This window comes from Poecilia reticulata, linkage group LG4, assembly GCF_000633615.1.
Source record: "Poecilia reticulata strain Guanapo linkage group LG4, Guppy_female_1.0+MT, whole genome shotgun sequence".
Lineage (NCBI taxonomy): Eukaryota > Metazoa > Chordata > Actinopteri > Cyprinodontiformes > Poeciliidae > Poecilia > Poecilia reticulata.
The window spans coordinates 26,162,241-26,183,474 of record NC_024334.1 but is presented as its reverse complement, the minus strand read 5'-3'; the positions used below and the strand labels follow the sequence as shown (position 1 = coordinate 26,183,474).

The 21,234-nt window shown below is 39.0% G+C and overlaps 4 protein-coding genes across 5 annotated transcripts in view; 1 reads left to right on the top strand and 3 right to left on the bottom strand.

Moving 5' to 3' along the window:
* Positions 1–710: 710 nt before the first annotated feature.
* On the bottom strand, positions 711–5,472 carry hsh2d (hematopoietic SH2 domain containing). The gene is made up of 6 exons (XM_008406914.1): positions 5,411–5,472; positions 4,947–5,075; positions 3,472–3,561; positions 3,230–3,395; positions 2,842–3,102; positions 711–2,181 (listed from the first exon to the last, which is right to left on the bottom strand). Exons 2-6 carry the CDS (start codon positions 5,069–5,071, stop codon positions 1,735–1,737), a joined length of 1,089 nt encoding a protein of 362 aa, XP_008405136.1. The 5' UTR covers positions 5,072–5,075; positions 5,411–5,472; the 3' UTR covers positions 711–1,734.
* Positions 5,473–10,463: 4,991 nt separating this feature from the next.
* Positions 10,464–16,477, bottom strand: LOC103463528 (ras-related protein Rab-8A). Its single transcript, XM_008406915.2, has 8 exons — positions 16,205–16,477; positions 14,798–14,858; positions 14,493–14,553; positions 14,073–14,150; positions 13,875–13,964; positions 13,723–13,788; positions 12,444–12,494; positions 10,464–12,350 (listed from the first exon to the last, which is right to left on the bottom strand). Exons 1-8 carry the CDS (start codon positions 16,326–16,328, stop codon positions 12,261–12,263), a joined length of 621 nt encoding a protein of 206 aa, XP_008405137.1. The 5' UTR covers positions 16,329–16,477; the 3' UTR covers positions 10,464–12,260.
* A 1,948-nt stretch (positions 16,478–18,425) lies between these two features.
* LOC103463530 (40S ribosomal protein S27-like) lies at positions 18,426–19,882 on the top strand. The gene is made up of 4 exons (XM_008406921.2): positions 18,426–18,558; positions 18,974–19,082; positions 19,162–19,272; positions 19,372–19,882. The coding sequence occupies exons 1-4, from the start codon at positions 18,553–18,555 to the stop codon at positions 19,398–19,400; spliced, it is 255 nt and encodes an 84-aa protein (XP_008405143.1). The 5' UTR covers positions 18,426–18,552; the 3' UTR covers positions 19,401–19,882.
* The window catches only part of tpm4a (tropomyosin 4a), a 26,914-nt gene continuing 25,346 nt past the window's right edge, over positions 19,667–21,234 (bottom strand). For both annotated transcript variants that reach the window (XM_008406916.2, XM_008406918.2), the window contains one exon: positions 19,667–20,767. In XM_008406916.2, the coding sequence (XP_008405138.1) occupies positions 20,685–20,767 (83 nt within the window). In that variant the 3' untranslated portion in view covers positions 19,667–20,684. The remainder of the gene's footprint in view (positions 20,768–21,234) is intronic.

Here is a 21,234-nt window from a genome sequence, read left to right as displayed (position 1 = left end):
GATGGTCAAAGAGTTTATGCAGGATTTGTGCCCCAGTTCCAGCTGCCAATCTCTCCTCCCAACATTAACAATTTATATATGTTTTCAATTATCAAATCTGAAATGTTTTATTATGACGAGCAATGACATTTGGGAAGGGGCTAACATCCAATATAATGGATGATGCAGCATAACTCTTGTATCTCCATCGTATTGCACTATTGTACTTGCTTCCATGTTTACATGGTTTTCATGCATGTGTGCACATCTATTTGTGTTTGTATGTTAGAGTGCACAGAATCATAACCAAAGGTAAACTGTGCAAGTAATCGCTGAACTCCTCCCCCCAGTAAGCCCTTTATTTATCCCGGCCTACTGTTTTTTGGGGGTTTTTCTGTAAAATGTTCAAATTCTAAAAATAGTCAATCTGCCCAGTAAAATGTTATATAATGAAATGTTGTATTTGCCTAAAGCATCTTCTATGATAAGCTTTTGTTCTTGCAAAGTCTATCTTTAAATTTAGCTGGTGCTGTTCTTCCCAGCTTGATGATGAGTGTAGAACATGTGTTTCCTATTAAACTGGAATGCAGCGCTCTGATCTGTCTTGAAAAATGTAATCTACAAGATCTGAAACTCTGGCAGGGACAAAACACCAGAGCGTGTACTGAAAGGCTCTTTGTGTTTAAAAATTAATTACCTACTGCACAGGATTTGCATATACTACATCGTGCATCTCTTAAAGTGCTTTATTTGGGTCATTTAACGATATTACATCTATATATCAAAAGTATACATGTGAAATAACATGTTTTGCATCCACCAAAGTCTGTAATGAATATACATTAGTAAATTATAAAGGTACATACTATACATTATACATATTTCAATGAAAACTGTTTGCAACAACTGTTTTAACTCACTTTATAGCTGTGAAACCAGTATGACCAGTATTCATTTCCTCTCTTCCAGTTGCACCTTTTTGATAACAAATGTTATCAAATGTATCACCCATTTGTCTGCTGTAGCATCAAACAAGATTTTTTTCACAAGTATTCTTTGCAGGGATTTGTTACTTCATTGAAGTGTAAAACATTTATGGAAAGTTAATGCCTAACAAATAAGAATTGCAGCAGGTTGCCTTTATTTACATGTGCTGCTCTGTAGGTTGTCACAAAACATTCAGACAGTGTAACAGTGAATCTGACTGTTTAAACGGAACAAAAATATATTTTTTTAAAGCCAAATTAGATCTGGATTAGTTTGGATCATCAGTTTTCAAAGAAAGATGTCACTGTTCCCATTTTGCCTCAGGGAATGTGTTCATTTTTTGTTGCTGATTTTCAAAATTAAAAACTGCAAACATTAAACAAATTTGACATCGTGATCAAGCTGAGCAAACAGGCTAATTTATTATTTTTTTAAGGTTGACCTAAGTCTCTAAAAGTTATATATGTACTTACTTAGCACAATGCCAGACAAACGAGCTTTGAGGTCAAAGGATGAATATGCTGAGTAGTTTCAAGTCCTCATGAAATGTACACTTGTCCTATCTGACCTGTCAACTGAGTGATTAAGGTGGTTTGTGTTGTGGAAATAAAATACATGCCCACATTTTATTCATCCCCTTTCTACACATCACAAATTTGTAGTCAAGATTTCTTGATCCGGTGATTTCTCCTTACTACCTACTTGTGGGGTTGCAGTGTAATTCACAATGCAGTCAATAGAGGGAGTTTTAAAATGAATGCCAGTATCTCAGTAGCCTGGAGCAAAAGGTGGAGGCGATCCGTACTCCTGAGGTAGCATTTGATCGTTTAGTTTCACATCTGTGTGGTGTTGAGGGGGAGCACGAAATGTGAGCTCTCCTGTGATTTCCTGGTATTCGTTTTCCGTGACTTCTCTGCTGTCATTTGGCCCGTTAGTAATCTCTGCATAGACGTTTTCCGGTGGGTTGCTCGTCTTCTTCTGGAATTTCTTCTTGAGGCTCTTCAGGTTCACAGCGACCGATGGCCTCAGATCCTGTAACTTCACTGACTGGATGTTGGTGAAGAGTTTTCTCTCGGTGGCTGACGGTGTAGAGGAGCTGTCGGACACCACGGTTGTTCTGCTGCAGACCAGGTTTTGCTTATGGACAACATGATTCCTCAAAGGGACTTCAGGAGGCTGGATCCACCGAGAGCTTTTCCTCATATTTGGCACTGGCTGCAGATCAGAAACATGAAACGCAAGGCACATGGATTTAGATTTGAAAATCTCATGCATGAATCTTAAACATGGAGCGCAATAAGTTGGTGATCAGTATCAGGGCCACAAACTGTGGTGTTTGGTCGTTCTAATTTTTGAGAGGAACTGAAACATGAAGGTGCGCATTGACCTCCAACATCTAACTTAGCATGCATGTTTTTGGAAGCCAGAGTACTTGCATGTAAAGTGAGAACATGAAAACTGAAAACGTCACGAAGAAAACCCCCAGCTGGAAGTCAAACCCAGGTGTGAGGCAGTAGTGTTAATAACCTCACCACCCGGCAGCTCAAAACTGCTTTTTGCCCTGCGGACATGTCTGCTTTTGTAACTAAATGTAAAGCAGAAAATGCAAAAGGTTGTTGAAATCCTGGGTTATCTGTGAACAAACTTGTCCATTACATTTCCTGGAGTAAAATCTCATCAGACTAATTTCAACTGTGCTAAATCTCTGGCTTGTACAATATGTAAAACATCCTAAGCAAAGGCAAAGGCTGCCTCAATACAAGTTAAAGGGGAACCAAAATGCAATGTAAAGTAAGAAAGAAAATCAAAAATGTATACATAAACATTCTTCTGTTTCCAGTTTGACCACAAAACAGTCTTTTCTCGTCACGTTACCGAAGCTGGAAGAGGAGCGGTGAAGTGTTGTAAATCTTCCTCCAAACTAGGGTAGAGTCTGTTTGGTTGGCTGTTTGGGATGAAGAGTGCAGAGTTCCTCGGGTTGTTGGGTCGATAAGGAAGGGCGGGTGGGAGCTCGTTCGCTGGTTGTGGTTGACTCTGGTTGGGCTGTCGGAGGTTATTTGGCAGCACGCTGGTGGTGTAGCTTCGGGGTCTTTGGGAGAACTGTAGTTCTGCATAGTCTATACGGTCAGCGGATGACTAAAATGAGATGAGACCAACTGATTCACTTCTGGACTTAATTCAACTTCCATACAACTGTTTGCCATTTTTTTTTATCGAGATATTTTGCAATATTCATCAAAACCAGAGACATTTATATTCTTACCTGTCCACAAGCAACTGTGAGCACCTGATTGAAAGGCATGATGGGATTCCGGCTGTGAAAGTCCACCAGGTGCTGCAGACTCCTGTGAGTCCTGTCATCCCCTACTATGATGTACTGGCCATTCTCCAGGACATCAATCATGAAATGCCTGCAGTGTTCATCTTCGCTGAGGTAGGCCCACACAACACAGTGATGATTTTGACCTCTTACTCAATCGGCACAACAAAGCTGTGAACACTCACCGATATGACAGGGTGTAGCCAACTCTGCTCTCGCTGACTCTGATGAGGAAGTAGCCAGGCGGCTTCACCGTGAGCCGTTCTTCTGCTGTCCTACACAAATCAGCAGAGACAAAGGCCTCTTTCACACATGCACTTTCAGCTGGAAATGTGTTTTGCGCTGCGCCACTATCGCGTTTTAAATGTTTTAATAGCCACAGAAAATACTTTTGCATAATGACAACATATTCTCTCATTCACAAATTATGGAAAATAAACTGTCCAGAATAATAACTAAATGTAGACAGACTGTGTTTGTTTTGTTTTGCTTTGAGAAAAGATTTCTTTTAGAATCGTAAGTATCCTGAACTGAGACCCATCCAGTACTGATTAACCTTGTTTGGTCTATTGTTTAAATTGGGTGTGAGCAGATCTGTTGAGTGCGAAAGATTAACAATTTGTAGCACAAGTAAAGGTCAGGACTGAGTAAATATTGCAGCAAAGCTGTAGCAAATAGAACTATTGTTGTTTTTTTAATAGGTCAAGCAGCAGATGTCCTTCCTTCAATTTGCAAACAATCACTGTTCACTTTTATGCTGCACGCACCACAGGTTTGCAACAAGCACAGAACAATGAAAGGAACTAACTGAGAAAGAAAGTGAATGACAGAAATGTTGCTGTGCAGTTGTGCATCTTTCTCTTGCAGATTCTGATGATTTCTGCTTTGCTTGACTCTATAAATACCAATAGCAGTGGGAGTCATGTCTGCGGATGCAATTATAGGAAGAGGTACATTTACAGATTGCAGTAACTGAAAACCAGATGCACATTATGACTTTCTAATAAAAATCTAATTGCATTTCAGCTGGTAATTACTCTCACTGGTACAGCAGGAGGAAACGTCTGCCGGAGGAAATGTTTTGTCACGTCACATCCATCAACTTCAATGCATTTTAATGTGATTTTATGTTTTTTTTCTTCTTTTTTTGTTCCTCTAAAAGGATTGTTCTGTATTTAGCTACGTTCACCTTGCCATCAACCTTCCTTGTGCCTGCCTAAGAAAACCACCCCCTACCTTAATGCTACCACCACCATGTTTCATGGTGAGTGTGGTATGGTAGTTTTAAAGTGGCACTATGTGAAAACATATTAACACCTGTACAGGAAATAAGTGCTCACCACTTATTTTCTGTTCAGTAATTGATGAGGATTCAAAACTTGAAGTTTTAAGCAAAGGTTTCATTAATTGGTCTTTTTGCATTTTCTCTTTTTTTTTACTTTCTTTAAAAACTGTCTTTTTTTTATTTGATCGTCTTCAAGAAAATCATTAAAGCAACCTTAAAATAGCTTGCGTTAGTAAGCTATTTTAAGGTTGCTAAAACAAACACTGTGACACTGACATCATTCCTGTGTGTGATTTGTAAAAGCCCAGTTCTCTCTTGTACATTCCTACTGCCGCAGTGACAGATGGCAGATGGTGATAGACTTTGAAAACTTACTTCCTCGTAATAATCCCATGAAACCAGTCTGGAACCGAGCCGTTCCCAAACACAGACCGGAGCTGGGACTCCGTGAACCAGGTAAAAGGATCCTTTTGACCCTGTGTCGACTGACTCCACTCCATCGTCCTGACAAAAATAAGCACATCATGTAGTTCTGTTGTAATGCGCATGCAAAAGACTTATTTCACTGATTACCTACACTAGATATTTGTACACAGTGTTCATAAAACCACAAACTCATTGTTCCTTTTTTTTTTAATGCACTGGGAACTTTTTTCCTCTCAAAGATTTTTCACAAAAGCAAACTTTAACTTCTAACCATTTTCATTCAAACCAAATAAAACAAGCTGCTTTTAAAGAGTAAAACAGAACTCTGCTACAGTTGACGACAATGAAAATTCACGCCAGTTCTTTTTTTTGCTGCGTAAATCTGAGCTCAGAGCAACACAAATGTGACTCACCTTCTCTGATGGCTTCAGGGTGAAATGACGTTGCAGAACTCAGTCGCCTGTCAACACCTGCGTGGGGGCGGAGGCAAAGTCTTCCCGTGACAGCAGTCACACATATTTGGAAAAAAAAAAAAAACACACACAGTGTTTTACATTTGCAAAATATTTACAAATTGATTCTATTTTTATATATATTTTTTAACATATTTCTCACGCTACAACAGATCAAGTAAAGTTCTGCAAAATACGTAAGTAGGTAGTTTTCAATTATTTATTTATGGAGAAGAAAAATCAAAAATGTGTGGAGTCCCTGTACAGTTTTCTCCCCTGAGTCAATACTTTTAGAGTTATGATTTGCTACACGTATTTCGGGAGGAGTCATGTTTGTATCAGTTGTTCACATGTACAGTGTGATGCTTTGAATAAAAGCTGAAGTTCAGTCATTTTTTAAAAGAAGTTCAGTCTTTTTTAAAAGAAGAGTGTCTGTGAACATCAATTTATTAAATCTTACCATTGTTGTGCTGTTAGACAAATCTCCAACAGAATCTCAAGTGTTTTGCAGCTTCCAACAGGTTTTCTTCTACCATCCATCTCTCCTGTGACCTTTGACCAGCCTCCACCGTGTCTGCTGCTGAAAAGCAACCCAGCAGCAGGACGGATACTTGCACCACTTTGCTTCACAGTTTTTCAGGCTGATATTCGATATCAGTTTTCCACACAGCATTTTGTTTGTTGGGCAAAAGTTCAAGTTTGGTCTCATCTTACCAGAGCACCTTGTACCAGATGTTGCTCCGTTCCGTATGCGGCATAAATCATGTCATAAATGGGATTTCATTTGTCTTTCTTCCACAACAGTTTTCTTCATGTTGATGTTCCCTGAAGGCCAAATTTGTGAAGTGCACAACTTGCCCCTCTTGAGCTGCTGATCATTGCAGTCCCTCCCGAGGCACAACGGGCCTCTTGGCTGCTTTTCTGATTCATGCTCTCCTTGCATCGTCTCTCAGTTTAAGAGAGCTGCAGATGTGCCATCCTCTTTCAGTTTTAGGATAATGGATTTAATGGTACTTTGTGAGTTGCTTAATGTTTAAGACACTGTTGCATGACTTAACACCAGCTATTAAACAACTTTATTCCTGACCCGTCTGCTGTGTTCCTCCTTGTGTAATGTCCTCCAACTCTCAATCCTTTCACTGTACAGCTGTTTTATTACTGAGTTTAACTTACACTCAGGTTGACTCTATCCAACAATTTATTGATGCCTAAAGGCAGCTGATTGTAGTGAATTTTATTTATGGGCATCAGGGAAAAGGGACTGACTATAAATAAACACTACAACTTTGAAAATTTTACTCATAAAAATGTAAAAATCCCAATTTGTCAAATTTTCATTCAGTTCCACAATTATAAAATACTCTGTGCTGGTTAAACACACATCTCTCGACCGTCTACTGATGTTGTAATGCCACATAGTGGGTGTAAATCCTTTTACAGTGCAGTTTGTATCCAGATGTCTGATGCTTGGTCAAACACAGGGTTAAATCACCTCTAAATGCAATTTCTCTTTCTGTGGAAGCAGATGTTCTCATGTGTTTAAGATTATGAGGGGGGGAAAAAAAAAACAATTGAGTGACTCATGACTTGACTTACACTCCTGTCAGTGTTACATAACCTACATCTGTTCCAGTCTACAAAGGTGAGAGGTTATGGGAGTGTTTTTAATTTAGTATTGCAGTAAATCTTCAGAGTAATTTTTTTTCCTGAATCAAAACTTGGACAACGACCCTGAAGCTGCAATAAAGCAGCGATCCATCACAAACTGCCAGCATCTGCAGCCTGAGTTGTATCAGTCTTCATTTATTGTTCTGGCTTGCCAGGAGCCAGATAGTGATGTCAGAACAAGCTGGTTTTTGTGCAAATCTTAAAGGTCAGCTCTGACTCACGACACACAAAATCCCACCTTTTGCTGTTTTCAGTTTGAAACTTCTTGGATTTAATGCAAAAAGAAATTAACCATCCCTACCAGCATTACCAAGAGAGACTTCGTGGAAAATAATAAAATCCCAGTCAACAAACGAATTAGTCTGCTGTGTGCTTTCGGTGACAAATTAACAGCTTTATGATCTGATTCACTGCACTTAGACAAAGGCGTTTTCAGGACGGCCCTCCAGCATGACAAGTGACTCAGATGATGCCTGAATAAAGGTCAAAGCACACTGATTTCCCTCTGTGACTGTTTGTAAAACAGAAGTGTCGGACGCCACGGAAGTATTTTTTCGAGGACTCTTCTCCATTTGCGTGTAAATGCACTCTTTACAAGCATTCACGCATTTGTTTCCACAAAAAAAAAGGGAGCCATTTTATTTGATAGATTGAACTTTGTTTTTGCGTGAATGGAGGGGAAACGCAAGTAAAAGCTTTGTTGTAACCTGGTATTTGTCACTTTGTGGTCTCACTTCACATCTCTGTCCTGCACAAGCAGTTAATATATTTTGGCAAAAAAAACAATTGCAGGCTGCAGCTTATAGTACACACACATTTGACCTACTTGCAGGAAAAGGAAGTGTACCAGTGGCCAGTTTATTTGTATGTTTATTTGTATAAGATTAGTTATAGGTGTTAGTTATAGGTGTGCACAACAGGTCATTTTGTGTGTGAAGGTCTCCCTTCAGACAGCTTGCCACCACCTGCCAGATATAACACTAATTATTTTCATAGCACAGCACAGAAATGAAAGTGTGGCTGTCAGCAGTAATGCAGAAACATTTGCATCACACAAGTGAAAGTTATGTGTTTCGAAACATCACATTTTATCAAACTCATGCTGTGCGAGCAGTTAGGATTTGCTCCAAAAGCAGTCAGATGCTTTACTGCAGGGTTTTAAATGACAAGGCAGCTTTGTTTGCTTTGATGCTTAATTGGGAATTCACTTCCGTTTATTCACACAGTACACACACCAAAACACTAAAGCACATCCCTTGTCAAATCAAGGCACCAAAGATGCCTTGAAAATGAATAATATAAAAACAAGTACTAAAGAGAACAAATAATATTGAAATTTGCACACAGAAGCATTTACCATTTGAAAAAAAAATCATTCACTTCAAGGAAAGTAGTTTGAACAAGTGTAAGATGTGGATTTTTATTAATTGCACATGTTTCGTGCAGAATGTGTATTAATAGAGGAGTAAATTAACAGAATAAATTCTTATTATGTTGTCTTTAGTAGTACATCAGGGTAGTCTTATTTAGCTTGCTGTTAACTGTGGAAAATATAGTATGTGATTAAAGTGGGAACAATTGTGTGAGGTATTTAAATGAGCCACATTTTCACTTTTGAAAACTTTATAAACTGACAAATTAGCGTTGAAAATCCTTAATATTTGCACAAAACCAAGCAAATACTGGTGTAGAAGGATAAACAAAATGCAAACTATACACATTCTTCAGTTGTTGAGCCCTTATAAGGTTATGAGGTTCTGCTGGGGCCTTCACATGCTGTCAGAAGGCGAGAGGTGCGGTTCACATTGAAAAGGTTTCCAGGCTATCACCACACAGAAAATCAACTATGAACAAACTCACTTTTACGTGAGGTAATTCAGGGCTGCGAATTAACCTGGCGTGCGTGTGTTTCATCTGCTGGAGGAAGTGTGAGTACCTGGAGGAACCAACATACGTACATGTCTGGCAGCACTTTCAAATGTGAACCCAAGTGAACCATTAAATACTATGTTTCTTACTCTGCCATGTTACAACTACAAGCTTCCCACAAAATTGTACATAGTAAAAAAATTTCATTGACATTTACATTCTGCCTATCTTATCCCTGAAAAAAAAAAAACAACTTAATATCAGTATATGGCTGTTTAAAAGCCTAACAGATTTACCGGAGAAAAACAACTAATAAAGTAGCATCACAATGATCGAGAGACAGGGATAAAGTTGTGGAGGCGTTTAAAGCACAGTTAGGTTATAAAACGACATCTGAAGTTTATCATGWTGTTGTTGTCCATCAAAAATGACAGGCTGGTCAAACAAACAAGAAAGGCAGCTCAGAGTAACTCTATCAACAATTACTGGTAAGTCTCTTCACAAATATGGCCTCATGGAAGAGGAACAGAAAGATATCGTGGAAATAGAAACAACAGAAAATCCTGTTTCCTGTTTGCCAGAAGACATTAAAGGGGGAAATAAACTTGGAAGACGATCTTCTTCAGATGAGACCAAAATTAGATCTGTTTGTTGACATGCAAAATGCAAAAACTGACATTGCAGATCACCTTGAGCACATCTCCACCAGCAGAGCTTTACACAGAACAATCCAGGAGGCTTCTAACGACTTACATTCACCAGTACAAGACTAAAACACACAGCCAGAGTTACAATGGAGTGGCTCAGATCTAACAATATTCATGTGTTAGATTAGTCCCGTCAAAACTCGGCACTAAATCCATTTTACAATCTGTGGATAGAATATGGAAATGCAGCAAACTGTGGTTCTGATATTTATGGAGTTTGCATTCAAATTTTAATCAAACTTATCAAATCTTATTTGTAAATGTTTGAAAACCAGCTTGGTTTTCCTACAGCACACGCAAGCATGAATTTTGTGCTAATTGATTAAAATCTAACAAAAATAAAATTTAAGGTGTTGTAATGTGACAAAACGTTTAACTGACTTATTTTATAACTGATTTTGTGTATGTTGTCCTTGAAAGAAAAGCATCTCCAGATAAAATGTATTATTAAAATGCAATAAGATTCAAGGTAAAAAAATACAAACAAGTTGCGTAACCCGATCCTAGTAAAGAACCTTTTTAAATCTTGTCGTGAATCACGTCGATTGTCGAGATTGACGTATATCCGACCGATCACATGTTCCTTACTTCCTTAAATGCAGACATTATAAGCAAATAAATACCAAGTTAAAAATTATAAAACCCGACATTAACTCCCCTAGAACAGAACCTCTCATGTGATTCCTGATTGAAAACTGCAGAAAATCTGAGTGAAGCGCTGAACTCGCAAAGAAAAACCCAGCTCCAGATACGCAACAGAGAACACCGAAACATGTCAAAGAATCTTTTTAATAAATCAAAGGTACATGTATCTACAAAAAGTGTAGATCAATAGGATTTATGAAACTACAGTACAATCATTGAAGATCTTATTTACAATTGCTGAAGTATTTATTTTATGTATTTTCCACACCGAGTCCATTGATAATCTCTGAGGAAATCCCAACCCGACTTTAGGAATGTTGAAGACATGTGAACACTGTCCGATTCAGAAAGACAGAGAATCAATTCACTAATCAGATGGTGCTTTAATCAAATGGGTCTTCAGAGAACTGCTGAAATCAAACCAAAAGCTGAAACTCAAAAGTTAACCACAGACGAAACATGAAGTTACACGTGTGATTCAGTAACTTTCATAGCACCACGAGTAATTAAGAGACTCTCATTGGAATGACTTCCGATATGAACTCAGATTTCTAATAATTTCCTATTTTTAACCCTGTGAACAAAATTCTGGAGATCAGTGCGTTCCTAATTTCAAACAAAGCACGTTGAATCACGTGCAAAACCGTTGTTCATTTTTATTCCTTAGGTTTTACCATGCGCAGGCAGAATGCTGCGACGGCAGGTTCACGCCGACGCAGACCGTCTTTAACTGCGATCTGCAGAAACATTCAACCAGAAAGTGGGAATGCTTTGGTAGAGGACTAACGGGTCTCGATGGCTTAGAGGCGTCACAGCTCAGGTGTTTTTCAGGAGGACCGAAGCCGGTAAATAAATCTCTTGTGCATTAATATCTTTTATTTCTTTCAGTTAAGACTTGCAACAGTCAATAAATGTTAAGAACTTTTTTTCTTTCTTTTCTTGTATAAACAGGAAGAACAAAAAGGAAAAAGTGCATACTCAATAAGAACATAAAAAGGGCACTTTGTCATTTTGGTGCTATGTCTTGCTTCACTCCATAAATACTGCTACAGCACAGCCCCAATCCAAGGCCCAGGAAACTGTCGAGTACGTGTTCCCCCATTGGAACGGACAAGTAGATCAAGTAAAAAAAAAACAAAAAAACAAAAGCGGAAAACAATGATTTCATCGTCGCTCCGATTCCTTCTGCACTATCCTCTCCGGGTGTTTGGGTGTGAGTGCGGCTGTTCGTCTTACTTGAACTCAGACTGCACCGACTACAGGGCAACCGCCTGCGTGCTTAATGAGCGCAGACCAGAGGCCGGACATACGTCACATTGCACATCAAAGTGTTAGCGAGAAGCGTGGAATGTTTCAACCTACGGAGAACGATAAAGACGGACAGGAAATGTAAATCCCACGAGGAGGTGTGATGAGTAAAAGGTACGTTTTCATAATCAGTGATACACATAGATATTTACATGCTGCATTTTACATGTCGTAGATGTAAAAACAAAAGAAAATCTCGACCGAGCTGTCAGTGCAAACATGTAGCAGAATCTGGGGTCCTGTTGTCTAGAAGGATGAAATAAATAGGATTTTTTTTTTTAATGACAGACGCCAAGAAAAGCAGGCGGAAAAGGTTTGATCGTCTTCAGTGTCTCACCAGGAGACAACCTTTAAAAGTGAATAAAATTTCTGGATTCAAGTCGAAGCTGTCGGTGTGTAACCGAGGCCGCAGCTGCTAAATCCACAGGTAGGAAGACTAGGAGGGATTTCTTTCTTTTTTTTTTTTTTTCTTTTATCTAATTAATCACAGGATAAATCAGAAGAAGGAAGACGAGGGAGGAAGAATAAAACAGGCATCAGAGTGTGCTCTGTCCAGTTCTGTCCAGTGGGGGACGCAGTTAAGGCGAAGGTGGATGTCGGCGCTTCCGTCTTTCTCACAGAAGCGTGCAGCGGAAGAAGCTGCTCTTCTTGGGCTGCTCTGAAATCTTGACTCCCGGGTTGCTGCTCTGAGGGTTGTTGCCCTCCTGAAACAGACAGTTTTCCAGTTTTGAGAAAACGGCAAAAACGATTCTGCCCAACCGCCAGTAAACTGCGTCGCGCCACGTTTTCACTCTTACCAGTTTCTTGTCCATCTTTGCCTTAATATCTCTGGCGAGGGTTAGGAAGGCCTGCAGACAAAAACAAGCATGCACATTAGTTGCGTCTCAGATGAATGCTTCAGGAGAGGTGGTAGCTTGTGGCTGTGTGAGAAGATAACCTAAGTGGGGGGAAAAAAAAAGAAAAAGACAGAAAAGGAAACCAAATGGTCTGTTATCTTTCCCCCACATGAAACCAGATGCACCACAGACGTGATTCAGGATTAAACATGTAGTCGTTTTGCCGTGACAATCAGACGACGTTACTTCTACGAATATGCTCATCCCTGCGAGGGAGCCGGTTTAGACAAATGCAGGAGGCGCCGTCTCCATTTATTATCCTCATTAAATATGCAACACCTCAGATGCATGGACTCTGAAGAGTGTCGGACGTAAACCTTTTAATGAGGTTTTTGTCACCATGTCCTAGGATTTCAAGTTCTCCAAATTGTAAAACCAGAGAAAGAGTCAGAGGCAGAGTTCTTTTCAGCAGCCAAAAGAGATACCAGTTGCTGCGCGCTGCAGGTCAGCTGCCTGAACGAAACATTCTCCCCACACTTGAAGAAATTTTTGAACTGCTTTGAAATACTCCTGGCAATATGGCTGAAAAACACATCACAATATAAGACATTTATATCGGTTAATATGGATAATTACTGATTTGTTTCTTTTGTTTTAAATATCTGAAATACCACCAAACTTTTAACCTTTATCCACGGTTACCACTCCACGGCGTTCTTTTTAGTTTTAAGTAGTTATGAGGCACGGTAGTGAAACTTTTAAACTGCTGATGCGCAAGTTGTTGTTGCTAGGTAACCAGAGTGAGTCAGTTGATGCCTCTAGCCTTCCCGATAAAGCCATTCCTCTGCCTGCATCCCCGAGAAGGCTGTGCGGTTCTAGATCCGAGTTCAGCGAAATTACTGAAAACTATCGAATGTATTATCAATCAAAACTGATCACGTGTCTATTGTGATATATATTGTTATTGATTTACTGTCCAGCCCTATGCCCACCTAAACACAAACAGTGTGAAAATTAAAGAAGCACCACTCTACTGATTAAGCCCACGCTATTTTATATCTGCAGGTAATAAAATACAAGCATAGAGTCTGGTAATGCAGCCGGTTGTTGCTTTTTCAATAATCGCAAAACTAAGGAGCCCCAATAGGTTGAAGCACTCGTACGCCATCCTGTAACATGTGGGCTATTCTCACTGGTTTTCTGAGTAATAAAAGTATAGAAAGAAAAGGAAGGGACTCACATTCTCCACATTGATGTTCGCTTTTGCACTCGTTTCCATGAACTTGATCCCGTACTCCAGTGCCAGCTGAACAGGTTCAGAGAAAAAAAAAGTCAGAAACGATGCAAGGGGGGAAAAAACAAAAGACACCATGACATCCCAGCTATTCTTACTTTCTCTCCTCTGTCTTTGGACACTTGCCGCTTGTCATTGACATCACATTTATTCCCCAGGACCATCCTCTCTACGTCTGCGGAGGCATGCTGCAAGAAAAACAAAATATGGTGAGGTAAATGGGTGCTTGCAGTGGTGAAATGTTTTCACTACTGTAATCTTTGCAGAATTTTGGCACCAAGAATCTAAGTGTTTACCTCTTCTATATTCCTTATCCAGTTCTTGATGTTGTCAAAGGACTTCTCGTTGGTAATGTCATACACTAACATGATGCCCTGGAGAAGTCAGAAAAAAACATTTAGGAAAAAAAAAAAAAAAAATTTAAAACTGATTCCATTTCCAATTTATCTGTTTGCTAGATCCAGTAGCATTTTCTGTAATGTTTATCTGACTCAGCTTTATATTTTCAAATTAAGACAAAAGCATGCAGCTAAGCCTGTACTACACAAAAGGCAAACAAAACACTCCTTATTTTGAGGTGTGTAAAGCATAAACAAGAACACCAATATGAGGCGTGTTTCTGAAAAGGTAAAGGATTAACCGCTAGTAGCTAAATGAATGTCGCTGCACCTGTTCAGTTTCAACGCATCATGAGTAAAGATGACAATGGATCTTACCATGGCTCCTCTGTAATAGGCTGTTGTGATGGTCCTGAACCTCTCTTGCCCCGCTGTGTCCCTACACACATGAAAAATATATATATATATATCTATTTCGGTAAAGTTTCCTTTTTTACTGCAGCGGCTTACAAAATTAGATTGCATTAGACGGTTCTCACTGTCATTTGTTTATACACTTGTTAGATCTGCTGCTGTAAGTAACCACTTTGTCAATAAAAAATTAATAAATAAGCTTATTGTGATAATATATACTAGGAACTACCTAGAACTAGTATTAAATATTCAGCATTTGTCCATCTCACCATATCTGTAGTTTGATCTTCTTTCCATCTAATTCTATTGTTCTGATTTTGAAGTCAATACCTGGGGGGGAAAAAAACAAAGAAAATCAAACAAAACCTGAGTATTTTCAGTAAGCAACAAAACTGTGTATGCTGTTTAGGAAATAACCCAAGATTAGAGTACTGAAGTATTACTTTTGGAACACCACACTTTAAAAACAACGTTTAGTTACTGCATTTTAAACATCCATCCATCAATCAGCTACACCCACTCATCCATGTGGGGACTGATGCCACTTAAAAAAGGGTTAAGTTTCTTTGTTACGAAGGTTTTACGTCGACTTGCCCAACCTCTTTTATTAAACACATGGCTTTTAATTGTACTGGCATGACAAAAAAAAAGCCACCAATAGATCTAACTATGAGGTGCCACAGTCATATCTGTAATTGGCATACTTTGTCCAACATATGGACACCAATGATCGACGATATTAAATGTCATGACATCTTACAACTGAATTCAGAGTCTTTTACATTAGAAAGATAATATATGCCTTTTACGCCAATCACAATATCTACTATTTATGGTTTAATTGTTTATTAGTTAGGGATATACAGTCTATAACTTTGAATTTTATTATAATTCCTTTATTTCATATAAGATTTAAAACTAATGCTGATTGAAATAATAAAAAATAGGTGGCCAGAAAAAGCCTGATCAGCGCATCACTATATTTTCTTTTAGTCATCTTGGGTGAAATACCCAAAGAATTTATTCGAGTAAAATAACACTACTTCAACAAATTTTGATTCAAATAAATGCAATTATTGTCCTATAGATGTGACTCTGTTCGTTTGTTTGCACAAAGTGCGTGCCTAACCTGGATAACAAATAGAAACCGGTCGTTGTGGTTAATTACGGTACATTTTACAAGTTGTGCTAATGTTTATTGGTGTGATAATAATCGTCCATTAAACACAGTAAAATAAGCCAAACTGAATGGCCTTCATGGGTGATCTTTGGATAAATATTCGTGATGGTCAGATTAATGGAGATTGTTTTTCGATCTGTTGTCAACAACAGATCGAAGTACAGGCCAGCTGGTCATAAGGGAAATGACACTGCCAACTAACTTGCTTTAGCCTTTTAGCACGTTACCTCAGCTGTCAACGTCTGTGTAGCCTATAAAATAACCACAACGCGCTCAAAATGTACACAAATCAGTGATATCCGTGCTTACAAAGCATTCAAGTCAGGTTAAAAATCAGTGAAGGTCTCCTAAAGACCCCTCTCTCAAGCCGGTTGGGCATTTCCTGAGTCGCTGAATGCTAGCCAGAAAAGTTAGCACCAACTTAGCATGACGGGATGGGCAGCTCCGGTACCGCTTTTCAGTCAGCTGAGGCGTTAATGATGCGAGCTCCACTCACCTATAGTTGAGATAAACGTTGAGTTGAAGGCATCTTCTGAAAATCTGAAAAGCACGCAGGTTTTCCCGACTCCCGAATCACCGATTAAAAGTAGTTTAAACAAGTAATCGTAAGTCTTCGCCATGTTATTAGCTAGCTTACTACTGCGGATATCCCGCCCGTTGTGCAGACGGAGAGGTCGCTGCTGCTACGGGGCGTCCTGTTGGTCAAATCAACTGTCACTCTGCGATGTCGTCGTGGCTCAGGAAGCCTGCTGCCGCTTGGGTGGGTGTGCTCGTTTTGGAGACTGTTGCCACCCGGATTAACTACAGTAAATTTGATATGTTTAACTAAGAACTCGTTCTCCAAAGAAGGATGTGAAAAATGGCGTTGACTGATGTTGCGACGGAAATGAGACAATCCAACACGATCAGTGACAATAAGGCAGCAGGCTAAATTTAGTTTCTCTTTCAAAGAGAAAGGAAGCAACGACTTCACTGGTGATAATACAAATACCAAACATTCAAGGCTTTCTGAAGAAAATGATTTAAAAGAACTGGGGAAATTACTAGACATGTTACTAAAACTAGTTATTTGACATTCAAGAAGTGTAATGAAACAAGTCATCGCATTTTAGTACACAATATAAACATTTATGCTCATTTGTTAACATTTTTCCAAGTGTAGAAAGATTTTACAACAGCATAAATTAAATAAAAACAAGAATTGAACAAGCTTGAATTTATTGTATTTTTATTCCAAAACATTAAAAAAAAATCAAATCTCTGCATTTCAATTAGTCTGTAATTGGCAGTGAAGGTTTTAAAAGTAGCTTGAGTAGGCTAACAGCACCTGTTAGGGAGTATGATCAACTATAGCTGATTCCATTATGATGATTTATATTTGGTAATGAGCTCCAAGTAATATCGGATTTCTGGCTTGGGAATCTAAAATGTTTTTAAAAAAATGTCTTCCAGTTAGGAAAAAAATACATTATAGTAAAAAAGTAATTTAGTAAGATAACCTTGAATCTACATCTGCCTGCATGTTGTTTTAATCATCTCTGGCTCAGTTATGTATGCATAATTTTCACTTTTTATGGATTCAAGAAAATCAACAATAATTTCAAACTTGTTAATCTAGTTCTTGTTTTTAAAAGTCATTGAAGTTAAATGTTGACACTTTTTTAATCCCAGAACTTAGAATGAATTTAATAAATCATAAAAAATATACACATTAGACACCCACAACTTGACAATATTTCTGTAAATGAGAAGTGTTTGCAGGCTCATCTGAGATAAATGGGACCTGGAGAAAACCCCAGTTATCCCTCTCTTACATGAATGGCTCTAATTTGACTTTTCATGTGTCTATTCATCTCACTCCCCATTCTACCATCATTCTAGAACAAGACAAAACAAATAACAGAACAAACAATACTTAAACCCCCTTGCTTGAGGCAAAGACCAACCCCTGATACAATGGCAGCATTTTTCCGGTTGAAAAACGTGAACTTCTCATTGGCCACAGTGTATACTGAAGGTCATCACTTGAAGATGCCACCAGAACCACAACTTCTGTAAAGGTCTAATGCAGGCATTAAGATTAGACATCTCTTCACAACGTTACCATGACAACCTGCCCATAAACACCACAGTCAACATCAGAGACAAGTGGCAGCATTGGTAGAGACCAGTCTGTACTATAAAAAGCTCAACAAAAGAGGCTATCACTTTTGTTATACAAGGACTATAGACTTCAAAAGCCTCCCTGATAGCCCAGACTCCTGCAGAACCCCCAAATACACAAATTGGTCTGTAAAAGATCCCCAACACACATATGGACCGAGCAACCAAACTCCCATGAGCCCCTCAGCTGTACTACAAGGACAAAGAAGATGCTCCACTGCCCGGACTAAAGCCACGTTGCTTTTCTTGAACTACACAATATGGTAAATATTAGATACATCTAAACACCAATAATATCAAAAAAAAAAAATGAACCCTGAGCTGCAGTGAAGTTGAACTAAGAAAAAGTCAGAGGTTCCAAAGGATGTATTTTGTTTCATCAATACTGGTTTATGTACTAAAAATACATCACACCAGGTCTTGCTTTAGATCTATTATGACAGTATTCTCCTATGCAGTGTTCTTTTGGCATCTCTCCATTTATTGTTTTGATTTTAACCAACCCTCTTTATAGTTTATCCATAGCCCCTCCCCTGCACAGACAGACCTGCCTCTGCTCAACCTCCTTCAGCACCAAACCTCAGAGTTGTGAAAGGAGCAGGTGAATCACGGAGCAGATTAGTCTCACTTCAACTCTTCTCTTTTGTATTGGACAAAACATCTGGGCTGATTTCAATAATCATGTCTGTAAGTAAATATGTATCCAATTGTATCTGTTTCCTTACTAGTTTTAATATGTTTTACAGTTTAGTTTTCACTGATGGATTATCACTGCACAAATATTAATATATATGAACATATTTTGATGACAGGCAGATTTAAAGTGACAGTATAAGTTAAAGTTGTTTGCTTGTATTGTATTAGGCTATTTTTCAAAGATATGCAGTTATATCATATGTGTCGTTCCTATGCCTGCTACAAAAGGTTTAGGAACTTGTCTGGACATGTTTCTTTGCTTCAACTAGTAATTCATTCATCAGACTGCAGAGGGCAGTAAACCTCAAATATCTTGGGATCCTGTTCAGTTACCACAAATCTCACCTCAGGATGTCAAATCAGTTGTAAAGACCATCATTTGGGAATGCTCTGCTGAACTTTTCAGCTGGCAAAGGACTTGTTGTACCCCAGTCTGGCAGACGAGAGGAGGAAACACAAGAAGAAGAGGCTGGTGCAGAACCCCAACTCCTACTTCATGGATGTCAAATGCATAGGTAACCACCTCCCCAAAGCACACTGTCTGTCACACAACAAATCTCACAGATTAGTAATATTCTTCTTCAACATTATTAGGCTGCTACAGGATCTCCACCATCTTCAGCCATGCCCACACAGTGGTGGCCTGCCCCGGCTGCTCTGTGATCCTCTGCAGGCCACGAGGGGGGAAATGCAGACTGACAGCAGGTGGGTGCAGTGTGCCACAAACTGGTCCTTACAATAAGGCACATCAGTTCAGTTTTTAAATCTCTGGGGGTTGTCAACATTATTTTGTTCTCCACTTAGGCTGTGCCTTCAGGAAGAAATGTTCCTGAGATGCAATTTGCCATGACAGCCACTAGGAGGCAGCAGAGGGGACCATGAAAAGATCTGAGCCACTCCGTGTGGCTTAATAGAGACATCACCTCTATGCTATTTGCAACTTGTAATTTCGGGGTAATTTGACCCTCTTGTGGGTTTTAATGACGACACGAACATAGGACCACGCTTGTACACTCCATTATGCTCAGTGAAAAATGTATGAAGGCAATTATAGCACAGAAAAACCTCAAAATGCAAAAGGAGTCAAATGAATCAGAACTTCTGTAAAACATTTATTGAGGGCTGAACATGGAGGGGGTGGTAAATGAAACAAAAAGAACAGGGCCTCAATCAAATTTTTAGGCCCCCTCCTAGGCCTTGACATAAGCTGAGACCATCACAAAAAATAAAATAAAACATTTAAAGATTTAATTGTCTGTGTCATGTGTTCTTTGGTCTTTGCATTTCCCTTGGAAAATAAAGAAGTGGCATAAAAGCAAACAAAAAAAAAATATTCAGAGCATTACAACTTGTCACATACCTAACATTCTCCTACTATATACAATAGTTATCAATGGTTGATGAGACGTGACTGAGCTCCTGATTTGGGGTTAAGCTCGCTCAAGTGTTCTGATACGGTAGGAAAGGTAGTGCAGCCTGCTCCGGCTCGCATGATACCCAAATTATGAAAAGGTTTGACACACTGTAGATATCCAAAATGTCCTCAAGTTGGTCAGAGCTGCTCTGAAGTTCAGGACTCTGATTAATCGTAAATAAGATTAAAGTGAAGGAGCAGCTTGTGCCTTCATAGTGTGTTTATTACTGAAAACCTTTCCATCAGCCAGGCGACCACGCAGATTAAAACCCAAGCAGATTTAGGAGGATGCGGATCAGACAGGCACAGATTAGTAAAATGTCTTAAATTGCATCCTTCTAAAAACAAACATGAGCGACTTTTGTGTCGGCAACAAACTGCCTGAGCAATTCAACCTGTAGGACTTCTATCAAAAACCCGTTTTCTCTGGGTGAATTTATCACGGCTCTTTCTAAATAAGTCTTCAAAAATCTTTTTCGAAAGAAATTCCTGCAATTTCAAGTGGGAATAAAAATTAAGCAATGTGAAAGAGGAGGGGACAAAAGAAAAAAAAAAACATAACACCAAGGGACAAGCATTAAGTTAATCCTCCCCGTTTTATGTGGGGAGAAACGATTTTACAGCTCGAAATGTGGAATGGAGTCGAACGCTTTAATGGAATGTTAATGACGATCTCATCCTCTCCATCTTCCTCTCCAGGCGTTTATAAGCTGTTCAGCTCCTGCAGGGTCTGGTCCAGGACTTGGTGCATGCCCAGGTTCTCCTCTTTGGCATGTGATAATTTCTCTGGAAAGAGAACAAAAGTGACACGTTGAGCTCCTAAAAAGCAGATAATGATGCAGCTCAGTCTGCACAGAGCACCGTTTTCCTGGACTGATGTTTTGAATAGGTACTCGGGTTAAGCTGAGTCACATGCAAAAATTTAACCACAACACGGTGCCTGTCATGCATAAAGTGGCTGCTTGACTGTTAGAATATATTATGGCTACATTAGAGGACTGCAGAGGTGTTTTACTTAAACCAAGCGTCCTAAAGGTCTACAGGGGGCTGCGATTTGTATTAATTCAAACTAAAATTACAGTAAATATAACAGAAAGCCTCACCTTGTATACATGACTCTCATATGTGCTAAATACAACAGAAACCAAATGCCTTGTTATAATAAAATCAGAAAAACTTTTTAACGAGTGCGTTCCAAAAATATCCACACCACATAAATGCCGTCATATTTTCGGGTTACATGTTTCAATTTA